The following is an 11,283-nucleotide window of genomic DNA, read 5'->3' as shown; positions in this document are numbered from 1 at the left end:
TATCTCTCCCTCCAGACACTAAGTAAGTCAATGATTAAACAAAGGGAAAAGAAGGACCAGGGTCATGTGTGTCTTTCAAAAGAGCCATGACAGAGTAGGGAGGGGCTTGTGGAGACAGCTGAACAGGTAAACTGAGTCCTGAAACCAGGGAGGAGCTGGCAGCGCTGGGGGCAGTCACCACGCAGCGCAGGCGCCAGGCCAATCCCGCGTCCCCACAGGTCATCCTGCTTCTCTCTAGGAGGGGTCCTGATCTTGCCCCAGACTCTCCCGGTGTTTGCAGTCACAGCCCATTGCTCCCTGCTCTCCACCTCCTGGGCCACAGCTGCCAGAACAGTGAGCACAGGAACCCCAGGACAGAGGGGAGGGTCCCGGCACACTGACAGGGGCCTGATAGAGGGGAGGAGGCCATTCCTTTTCTGTGTGTTGGCTTCTGCCTGCTCAGTCCCACTCTAGCCTGGCCACCAAGCCCCGCGCCCGGGCTCGCCCCGCCTGCTCCCCGCCCAGGCCAAACTCCCCTTTGGACAGGTTGGATGAGGCCCTGATCCACCCCTGAAGCGCCCAGCACAGCCTGGTGGCCACAGCAGTGCACTCGTGGACCTGCCTCGGACCATGGGGGCGCACCGACGAGCTGCCCTGCTCAGAGCCCTGGTCTGCGGGCTCCTGCTGCTCCTCCTTGTCCCAGCTCATGGTGAGGCTCCCGTGGTGGGCGACAAGGACCCGGGTCAGATCTGCCCAATCCCACAGTTAGAGCCTGTGGCCCTGGGAGGACAACACCAGGGCTGGTGGAGCAGGCAGAGGTGACAGCACGGGGACTCACGCACCCAGGGTGGGCCCCTGAGGCTTGTAGAGTCTCAGGGCTGCCCGAGGCCCCAGACACCGAGGAGTGCGCCTAACAGGAGGGGATCTAAGAGGGCAGCTTGCGTTGAGGAGTCCGGGCGTTCTCTTCCTGTGTGTGTGGCGCCGCCGCCCGCAGTCCTGAGAACAGTTAGCAACATCTTCCTGTTGCCAGGGACTCTCTGGGGTGCTCTTGGCCAGAGGCACCTGGTCCCCTCTGAAGGTTAATAGCAGGGAGCATGGGGGCCCGGGTTGATCTCAGAGGCCACAGGGCCCCTCAGCCCACACGGCTGCCCTGGGGCCAGAGGCTTCCGTTTGAAGGCAAAGACCAGGGGCTCAGTGCCTGCCCGGGCCCTCCCTGACCTTACCAGAGCTCACCCAGGTGAGATGGGGCCTGGGTGTCTGACCCTGGATGCTCTAGGTTGACAGGTCTTCTCCCCGACCCTGTCCCTATCTACTCTGCCCAGGGGATCCACACTCACCCTCCCCTGTGCCCAGCCCAGCTGGAATTCCATCATTCCCCGCCCTTTGCCCAGACTCTCAAGGATGTCTGAGCCTGGCAGGAAGCTCAGCCTAGTCATGCAGTTGCCATTTTTATTCATTTATCGATTTTTAAATATTTACTTATTTGAAAATTGACAGAGAGAGGGAGACCAGAGAGCGAGTGTGCTTCCATCTGCCGGTTCACTCCCTAGATGGCTGCAACACTTGGGGATGGGCCCTGTGGGAACCAGGAATCAGGCCCGAGGACCTGGGCCAGCTTCCACTGCCTTCTCAGACTCATGAGCAGGGAGCTGGATCAGAAGCAGAACAGCTGGGATCCAACAGGCACTCTGATGCAGGATGCTGGGGTTACCGGCAGCAGGATAAGCTGCGGGGCTGTAACTCAGTGGCTCAAACAGTATTTCCTGTTGCTCTCATGCTCGGAAAGAATCCAGTTGTCTCTTGGTGTTGTCACAGAGTCTCCCAAAGATTAAAAAAAAAAAAAAGGCCCAGTTTCTCCCTGGAGGAGCCCCATGTCCACTCCCCCGCCAATAACACAAAAATAAATCCTCTGGCCGTATTCTAATGAGTAAGTTGTTTTTTATTCCTGCAAAAGTCTTATTCCTTAAAGAAAGAATCGAGGAGGCAGCGTGGAAGCCCAGAGGGTTAAGCTGCCACCTGCGAAGCTGGCATCCCACGTGAGCGCAGGTTTGAGTCCTGACTGTTCCACTTCTGATCCTGCTCCCTGCTGACGCCCCTGGGAAAGCTGAGGGACATGGTCCAAGTGCTTGGGAGACCTGGATGGAGTTGCAGGCTCCTGGCTTTGGTCTGGCCCAGCCCCAGCCATTGTGGCCCTTTGGGGAGTAAACCTGTGGGTGGAAGATCTCTGTCTCTCTCTTCCTTTCTCCCTCTCTCTGTAAGTAACTCTGCCTTTCACACAAACAAATAAATAAATCTTAGGGCAAACAAAGTAGATGACCACTCAGGACGGAACAGTCACCAGGTTGACACTGAAAGGACACAGGGTGTGTGCGTGTCTGAAATCCAGGTACAAATCTGCCCATAGAGAGCCACAGCTCAGGGAGAGGAATGCTAAGGACACTACCTAGAGCTCAGACTCCCCCCCCCCAACATTTCCCAGCTTATGCTCTGTGTGTGTGTATAAAAGCCCCTTCCGTGAGCCAGAGGAAGGGGAGTTTGAAGCAAAGACTCTTAACTCCCTGGCCCAGCCACACCAATAATAAAGTCTGATTTGGCCACAGGTGGGTGTGTCTGAGATCGGCCAGGCTGCAGGCCATTCCTGAACTGGGAGTCTATTCCTAAACTGGGAGTCTATTCCTAAACTGGGAGTCTATTCCTAAACTGGGAGTCTATTCCTAAACTGGGAGTCTATTCCTGAACTGGGAGTCTATTCCTAAATTCCAGAGCGCCTATTCCAAAACTGGGACGCTCGAGTTCTTTGCGGAAAGCCGCATCGTGTTTGCGTGTATGTGCCACAGTTCTCTGGCACACGTTAAATCATCCCCAGATGAGTTCTACCACACAATGCAAGTGCTGGGTAAGTAACTGTTATATCAGTGTCAGGAAGAGTGAGAGAAAAGTCTGTAATACTGAGCACAGACACACAATATATTTCCTGAATATTTTCGGTCTGAAAAGTTCGTTGCTTCTATGGTTCCTGAGCCCACATAGAGGAAGAATGTAATTAAAAACCATGAGTGGGAAAAGGTGACTGGTATTGTGGGCTTCTGTCCACCCAGCCTAGGGCCTCCTGCTCAGGGGCCAGCAAGGTTCCCAGGGCCTTGCACAATGTCCACTGTGCACTTCCATGGCTGTTTATTCCATTCACAGAGATCACTCTGTCAGTTCTTCCACTCGGTGCAATCCTGGCCTCAGCATCAGAAACACACGGCTCTGCTTCCTATCACTATGGAAACGCTATTTCTGGCCGCTCATTTGAGTGGAATCATAAGGCACTTGCAGGAAATCTGTTTGTAGGTCCGAGTCCTTGGCAAGGCTGAGGTGCTGATGCCAAGGAGAGGCCACAGCAGCAGTGTGGGAGGGCAGATCATGGGGAGCCCCCACCTGATGCGCCTCTCTGCCCACAGGCCAGGGCTCTGCCAGCCCCATCCGGAACACGCACACGGGGCAGGTGCGCGGGAGCCTGGTCCACGTGGAAGGCACCGATGCGGGCGTCCACACCTTCCTGGGAATTCCCTTTGCCAAGCCACCTCTGGGGCCGCTGCGCTTTGCACCTCCTGAACCTGCTGAAGCTTGGAGTGGAGTGAGGGACGGGACTTCCCACCCAGCCATGTAAGCGCTCCCAGCACACAGGGAAGCTCTGGACCTGGGGTGGGGGGAGGAGATCCTTTGAGCAGTGGGCCAGGCCCAGCTGTCCTTTAACTCACACCTGAAAGCCACGATCCTCCTGTGTGCAGGATTGCCATGTGCAGTTTTCCAGCAAGCCTGCGAAGGCTCAGGAGGCTCCTGGCTGCTGCCAGGCTCCTGCCCAGGACTTGACACTCAGAGGGCGTGAGCTCCAGGTGCTGCAGAGTGTGCAGAGACCCACCTCCCCTCGTTCACTTTCGCCACAGGTTCTGTGCAGCCAGGGGCGCTGGCTCTGGGTGAGGGCCAGCTTGGCTCCATGACATCTGTAGGAGTCCCTGCTCTCCCTGACTTCCAGCAGCAAACCCTGCAGGTCCCTGAGAAGGGAACATTGGTGGCTGCCATGGTCACTGAGCCAAAGGACACTGGCCAAGGGACATTTGACTGTCCTTACGACTGAGAGTGTGGGAGCAATGAGGTTCCCAGAGAGTCTAGAATTAAGGCCACAGAAGTCCACCTGGTCTTCCTGGAGAAACGCCATCCGTCCACCCAGGCGGCGTGTATGGGAGGCTGGCCTGCTCCAGACATGGCAGGGTCTGGCCATCCAGCACTGATGTCACCTCCACTGAGTGTCACTGCAGTCACGACCTCCCACAAGTCTCCTGAGAGTCAGGAAGTGGTGCCCAAGTCCCTCACACACCTGAGGCTCCCTGGATGTCGGCGCCATCCTGACTAGCCCAGAGTCTAAGAGGTGTATCATGGTGGGAAGGGCGTAGAGTAGGACCATGAGTGAGCAGCGTTGCAGGAGGCAGGGGATGGGGAGGGTCTGGTGTGGGCCACAGCAGAGCCCTGGACTAGCATCTTGCCTTGTGTGGCTCCAGGTGTCTGCAGGACTTGGTTATGATGGGTCAAGATGTTCTGCTGGTGGACATCACCCCACCTTCCATCCCCATGTCCGAGGACTGCCTGTACCTCAACATCTACTCGCCTGCACATGCCCATGAGGGCTCTGACCTGCCTGTGAGTGTGGGGCAGGGTGGGCCAGGGTGGGAGGGCATTGCCTTCTGCTAGATGAGAAAGGAGAAGCCCTGCACGGGCCCTCCTGTGAGCACACCCTGTCCAAATCCTCTCACTTTAGGAGCCAAAAAGAGCAGCTCCCCCACGGTGGGCAGCTGAGGCCTGGGCGTGGGGTCCCAGGGGCCTGGCTGCTGTCAGAGGTCAGAATGAGTGGGTCCTGGATGGCCCCAGGACACTGCCATCATCCTCATGCCCAGGAGACTCACTCTGCTGTGTGGTGAGGGCTGACCTCGGAGGTCACACAGGACATCAGCCATGGACGCTTGGGCAGCCCATGGGGAGGGAGGGCACTTTGAATAAAATCCATGTGGAAGGACCAAGACACAGCTCTTAGCTTTCCACCTCACTGCAGGTTCTGGAATTGACGCAGCCAAGCTTTGAAACAAGGGCTAGAACTCCAAGGATGGGAGGCCTGGCCTTCCTGCTGGCACTGGGACCCTGGCTCATGGCCCAGATCCTGCTGTCTGGGTGGAGTTCAGTGTGCTGGGCACCTGCACAGATCACAAAATTGGTTAGATCAGCTTGGAGATGAGCAGGCTTTAGGCTGGGGGAGCCACAAGGTCCATCCTTGACTCCCCAGGTGATGGTGTGGATCCACGGTGGTGGGCTGACTACGGGCATGGCTTCCATGTATGACGGTTCTGCACTGGCGGCATTTGAGGATGTGGTGTTGGTCACCATCCAGTACCGCCTAGGAGTCCTGGGCTTCTTCAGGTGAGACAGGGGCTGGGGTCGGCACTGCAGAATTAGTGGCACCAGGACAGCCCTGTGACCCCTGTCCCTGCCACTTTTTAGCACTGGAGACCAGCACGCCACCGGCAATTGGGGCTACCTGGACCAAGTGGCCGCGCTGCGCTGGGTCCAGCAGAATATCGCCCACTTTGGAGGCAACCCTGGCCGGGTCACCATTATCGGCGATTCTGCAGGTGGCACGAGTGTGTCATCCCATGTGCTGTCACCCATGTCCGAAGGTCTCTTCCACAGAGCCATCATGGAGAGTGGGGTGGCCCTGATGCCCGGCCTCATCACCAGCTCGTCTGAGGTGGTCTCCACAGTGAGTGTCCTCCCTGCCCAGCCAGCACTGCTGCTCCTGCCTCTCTTAGTCTTGGTGAAGTGGTCACTATGAGGACCATTGGGTACACAGGCACTGAGCCTATCTGCGAACTGCTGAGGAGTTCTGGGGTCAGAATGTGCCATCTGAGCCCCAGTGGTAACAGAGGTGATTCTTGGCTCTGCCACTCTGCCCGCCTGAGCCCCAGGTTGTCAGCAACCAGCTCAGCAGGTGCTGCCCACTGCGGCTGGGCGGTACCAAGTCATGGGGAAGGAGCAACAATCAGCTTCCACTGCAGCCGTGCGCACACCACACCCTGTGTGATTTGGGGTGCAGCTGCCTTCAATGGGGCCGTGGGCAACCCCCAGTCTCCAGCATGGCTGTGCCAGCCCCTGTGTGGTCCCGTTGCAGGTGGTGGCCAACCTGTCTGGCTGTGGCCAGGTGGACTCTGAGACCCTGGTGCGCTGCTTGCGGGGCAAGAGTGAAGAGGAGATGCTGGCCATCACCAAGGTCGGGCCCCGTGCACGTGGGTGAGGGGGTGATGGGCTTGTGTGCACCTCATAGTCCCCGGGACAGCTTCCTCCCATCCATGCCTCCTGACATCCCAGCCCTGGAAGGGAGCAGGAGGTTCTGTTCTGTATGCCAGGCTGGAGACCCCATGGTGGGAGGGAGCAACCTGGATTAGCCTGGGCTGAGCCAAAATTGGGGGATTTACAAGGAGGGCCGCAAAAAATACCTGCAACAAAACTTTCTCCCTGACCTGTGTGACCCCACAGCACTTCATGCTCATCCCAGGGGTGGTGGATGGAGTCTTCCTGCCCAGACACCCCGAGGAGCTGCTGGCCTCGGATGACTTTCAACCCGTCCCCAGCATCATTGGTGTCAACAATGATGAGTATGGCTGGGTCATCCTCAAGGTGAGTGCCCACATTGCCCATGTGGTGGGCAGGTTTCTGGGCTTCTAAACTCTAGGCACAGCCATGCCAACATGGGACTCTTGCCTCTCCATCAGGTCCTGTTTGCCACTGACCCTCAAGAGGAGAGAGACAGACATGCGATGCGGGAGATTACGCATCAAGCAACAAAACAGCTGGTGAGGCCCCCAGGCTCCTGCCACGACAGAGCGCATCCCAGACACCTGCCCAGACAGGGACTCTTGGAACCAAGGTTCTGCCGTGTGTTTGGGTGGGGTCTCCCGGAGCCTGGTTCTTCCCCCAGTTTCTGACTATACAGGACCTCCGTCCCCCAGCCTGAGCCTGCTGCCTCCCTCCCAGGAGCCTGCTCCCCTCACTCCTTCCCCTTCCCCTGGGCCAGATGCTGCCTCCCGCTTTGGGGGACCTGTTGATGGACGAATACATGGGGAGCAATGAGGACCCCAAGACCCTCATGGCCCAGTTCCAGGAGATGATGGCAGACACCATGTTCGTGATGCCTGCACTCCGAGTAGCACATTCCCAGCGTGAGTTCAACTGTGACTGAGACCTCACTCGCTAGGGGCAGCTCAGAGTTGGGTCCTTTCCTGAGGGTGACGCCTGTCCTGTCCAGGTCCTGATCCATGTCTTCAGGAGGTCCCGGGGTGCCGGGGACCTGGTGTCATTCCTCTCACTAAACCCCCATGACTGAACCTGGAAATGAATATGGCCTCTATTGAACTAGGAGGAGACGACTGTTCCCAAACCTCATAGCCAGGAAGCCAAGGCCAGATCTAATCCAGGCCATGCCCACTGCACCTGCTCCACCCGGGATTCTGCTATACTGCCAGGACCCAGCCTAGTGTGGCAGTGATGTGTGGTCCCCATGGTCACGCATCTCCCCGTCCGTCCCCAGGTTCCCACGCCCCTGTCTACTTCTACGAGTTCCAGCATCGACCCAGCTTCACAAAGGACCTCAGGCCGCCCCACGTGAGGGCTGACCACGGCGATGAGCTGCTCTTTGTGTTCAGATCATTTCTCTTTGGCAGCAAAGGTGAATCTTCCTCCATTACCAGGATGGGATGAAGTGCAGGCTCTCTCTGAGGGGTTCTGCACCCACCATTGGGATGAAAGCCTGAGGCTTAGATGAGATCCAGGGTCCGAAGTCTTACAGCTCAGAGGGCAGAGCAGGTTTGGGTCTGAGAGCCCTGAGGGTGCAGCCTCTGCTCCTTCCTCCTCTGCCCTCCCAGGGATGACTGTCCAGCCTGGGTGCACATGGGTTCAAAGTCAGGTCTGTTTCCTTACAAATGTCCCAGGGACAGAGGGAAGCAACCATCAGGTAAAGAAATATCCAGAGTCGAAGACTTAGGGGATGACTGGGACATGAAAATGACAAAGGCTGGTCCCACTGGTGAGGGAGAGACATAGGCGTTGGCGAACAGCTGAGGGTCAGCTCCACCTGGGCTGGGAGCGAGGTGCATGATGGGGCAGCAGGTCTGGGGTGGCCGAGCTGACCCTGCCCCTCCCCTCTGCAGTGCCCCTCACTGAGGAGGAGGAGCTGCTGAGCAGGAGGGTGATGAAGTACTGGGCCAACTTTGCTCGCAACGGGTGAGAGGCCCCCCAAATCCCCATGGACCTGGGACCCTCTGCCCTCTCTCCTCTGGGGGGAACTCACCAGCATCCAGGGTCCTAAGTCATGTGACAGCTCCCTCGCCAGCTGCAGGACCCACTGGCTCTAACAGGGGCCTGGGACGAGGCACATTCTTCCCATCTCCCAGTGACCTTGGGGTGGGCCACGAGCTGCTCACGTCTACTTCCTGACGTCTTGTCTGCAGGAACCCCAACGGCGAGGGCCTGCCACACTGGCCCGTGTTCTACCAGGATGAGCGATACCTGCAGCTGAACGTGCAGCCTGCAGTGGGCCAGGCCCTGAAGGCCCACAGGCTCCAGTTCTGGACCCACACCCTGCCCCAGAGGGTCCAGGAGCTAAGAGGAGCTGAGCAGCACACGGAGCTGTAGCTGCTTGTGTGGGGGTGGGGGACAGGGGCTCCAGTGCAGGTGGGGCCCCGATGCACTCACACACATCCCCAGAGAGATGCATTAGGCACTCTAACGTGGCCACTCAATCCTTCCTGCCTCTGTCAACTTGGCTGACCATTGTGGGGAACGCACGGCTTGAGGTTCATTGCCAAGCCTGCCCTGGGTCCCTCGTGTGAGACACATTCCATGCACCCTCCTTGGAGCTGTGTTGGGCAACAGCAGTGCACGCTTAGCTTCCTCAACACCCACTGGGACCTGGGCCCCTCCTGTCTTGCCCCCTACACCTTCTCCCCAACCTCCCTCTCCTGTCCTCCCAGCCCCAGGCCCTCCCCACAAGAAGGGAACTGCGTTGGGCATTGTTGCCCACCCTTGGTGCCTTAAGACTCCTCCTCCTCCTCCCAGCATGCCCTATGATCTCACATCTCTTAGAGGCCACAGAGGACCCGGACTCCAGGAGTCACCGTGGCTTCGTCCCTTACGCTGCCATGAGTGGCGCCCTCAATCCCATCCGTACAGCACAAATAAGGGTTCCAGTCCTTTCACGGCTGAGTCACATACACCTGAGTGAACCTGCCACATTTTCTTAGACCCTCAGCTCTCTAAGACACCTGGTTACCTGCACAGCTGGGATACCATGAATCATTAATGCAGTAAACCTGGAGTATAGGGCTGTTGCTTTGCACAGGGGGTTAAGCCTTTAACCATGTCCCTGGCACCTTGTATGAATGACAGTCAGGTCCCAGCTGCTCCACTCCTGATCCAGATCTCTGCTAAGGCACCTGGGAAAGCAGCACAGGAGGGCCCCTGCCACCCATGCAGGGTACACAGATAATGATTTTCCCTCTGGACATGGCCTGGGCTAGCCCTGGCCATAGTGGCTGAGAGAGCCCTGGGCTGAGCAGAGGTCAAGGCCAGTTCTCAGGAGCCACAAAGTCAGCCTTCATGAGCCAGGGTCCACTTCCCCTGGGGGCTCCCGTGCCCAGGCTGCTCCTCCTTCCTGCAGGGAGCCTGATGTTTCCTACACTCAGGCTGACTCCCGGCCCCCCCACTGCTGTCACAGGACCACACGTACCCTGCTGGGTGCCCGGTGGGGAAGGTGTGGGCCCTAGGTCTTACATTTTACTCAAGCTTCTTGTCCCCATCGAGGTGATGATTCACAGCAGCAGCAGCCACAGGCAGTGCACAAAAGCAGCTTTGATTTCAAGGAGAGAGAGCGTGAGCACACTTGCACGCCTACTGAGGGCCGCCACACACGGAGAGACCCTCAGCAGGAATGGGCCAGGGTTGCCAGGAGGAAGAGAGGAAGAGGCAGCCCAAGGAGGATTCCCAAGCACAGACAGGGGCAGAGAGGGCCCTCCCCTTTCTCATCCCAGGGGGCGGTGCCCTAAATGCATAACCCAGTGGGGTGGGATCTCACCTGTGGGAATACTGAAGGGATTGTTATGGCCCCTCCATCCAGAATTTCACTTCCATGTTTCCATCATGGCTTCTCCTTCCTGATCCCAGCTGAGACACAGGTGCATCCTGGGAAAGTGGTATAAAATATTGACTAGCAGGTGCCGGCAGTGTGGCTCAGTGGGTTAATGCCCTGGACTGTAGTGCCGGCATCCCAAATGGGCACCGGTTTGAGACTTTGCTGCTCCATTCTGATCTTGGTCTCTGCTGTAGCCTGGAAAAGCAGTGGAGGATGACCCAGGTCCTTGGGCCCCAGTACTCGCATGTGAGTCCTGGAGGAAGCTCCTGGATCCTTACTGCAGATCGGCACAGCCTGGCCATGGTAGCCATGTGGGGAGTGTACCAGCAGAAAGAAGACCTGTCTCTCTCTCTCTGCTTTTCCCTCTCTCTCTGTGTATGTGTGACTTTCAAGTAAAATAAGCAAATCTTAAAAACAAAAATCACTCCCCTATCTCTTTGCCTCTCTATAACTCTGCCTTTCAAATAAATAAATACATCTTTTTAAAAAATAGATTCTCAGAGAAGGCCTCCAGGGTGTCCAGTCACAGCCCATTGCTGCTTGCTGTCCATCCCTACACTATCCTGGAGTCAGCCGGCAAGGACAGTAAACTTGGTGACTCCAGGACTGAGGAGAGGGATTGGACACCCAGAGGAGCCAGGAGCCAGGGAGGCAGGAGCCAGGGGAAGCACCCCACCAGGCCCTGTCCTCTCAGTCCTGCTCTCCTGCCAGGCCCCCAAACCCTGCCCCAGGGCTCGCCCCACCTGTTCCTTCAGGTCACGGGCTGGGCCAGCGACTGCCCCTGGAGTGCCCTGGTCAGCCTCTGGGCTCAGAGCCACACACGGGACCTGCCCCAGACCATGGGGACGCATCATGGGGATGCATGAGGATCGGCAGGCGGCGACAGGGACCCGGGTCAGATCTGCCCAATCACGCACTTAGAGCCTGCAGCCTCATGAGGACAACACCCGGGCGTCTGTAGTGGGAAGAAGTGACAGCGCTGCCCATGAGGCTCCGGGAGAGTCAGGGCTGCCCAAGGCCCCAAACACAAGGGACTGAGCCCAACATAAGGGCTCTGAGCAGCGCAGCTCTTAGTCAGCAGCCCAGGA

The 11,283-nt window shown here is 57.8% G+C and overlaps 1 protein-coding gene across 1 annotated transcript; it reads left to right on the top strand.

The window, feature by feature from the left end:
* Window positions 1-1,989: 1,989 nt before the first annotated feature.
* LOC138843051 (cocaine esterase-like) lies at window positions 1,990-10,679 on the top strand. Its single transcript, XM_089319089.1, has 12 exons — window positions 1,990-2,875; window positions 3,426-3,630; window positions 4,524-4,662; window positions 5,300-5,433; window positions 5,515-5,773; window positions 6,182-6,280; window positions 6,547-6,687; window positions 6,783-6,863; window positions 7,085-7,229; window positions 7,598-7,735; window positions 8,217-8,289; window positions 8,517-10,679. Exons 1-12 carry the CDS (start codon window positions 2,806-2,808, stop codon window positions 8,698-8,700), a joined length of 1,668 nt encoding a protein of 555 aa, XP_089175215.1. The 5' UTR covers window positions 1,990-2,805; the 3' UTR covers window positions 8,701-10,679.
* Window positions 10,680-11,283: the final 604 nt, after the last annotated feature.

This window comes from Oryctolagus cuniculus, chromosome 18 (assembly GCF_051225735.1).
Source record: "Oryctolagus cuniculus isolate XC-2025 breed Fujian yellow rabbit chromosome 18, ASM5122573v1, whole genome shotgun sequence".
NCBI lineage: Eukaryota > Metazoa > Chordata > Mammalia > Lagomorpha > Leporidae > Oryctolagus > Oryctolagus cuniculus.
This window is presented reverse-complemented; position numbering and strand designations above follow the sequence as displayed.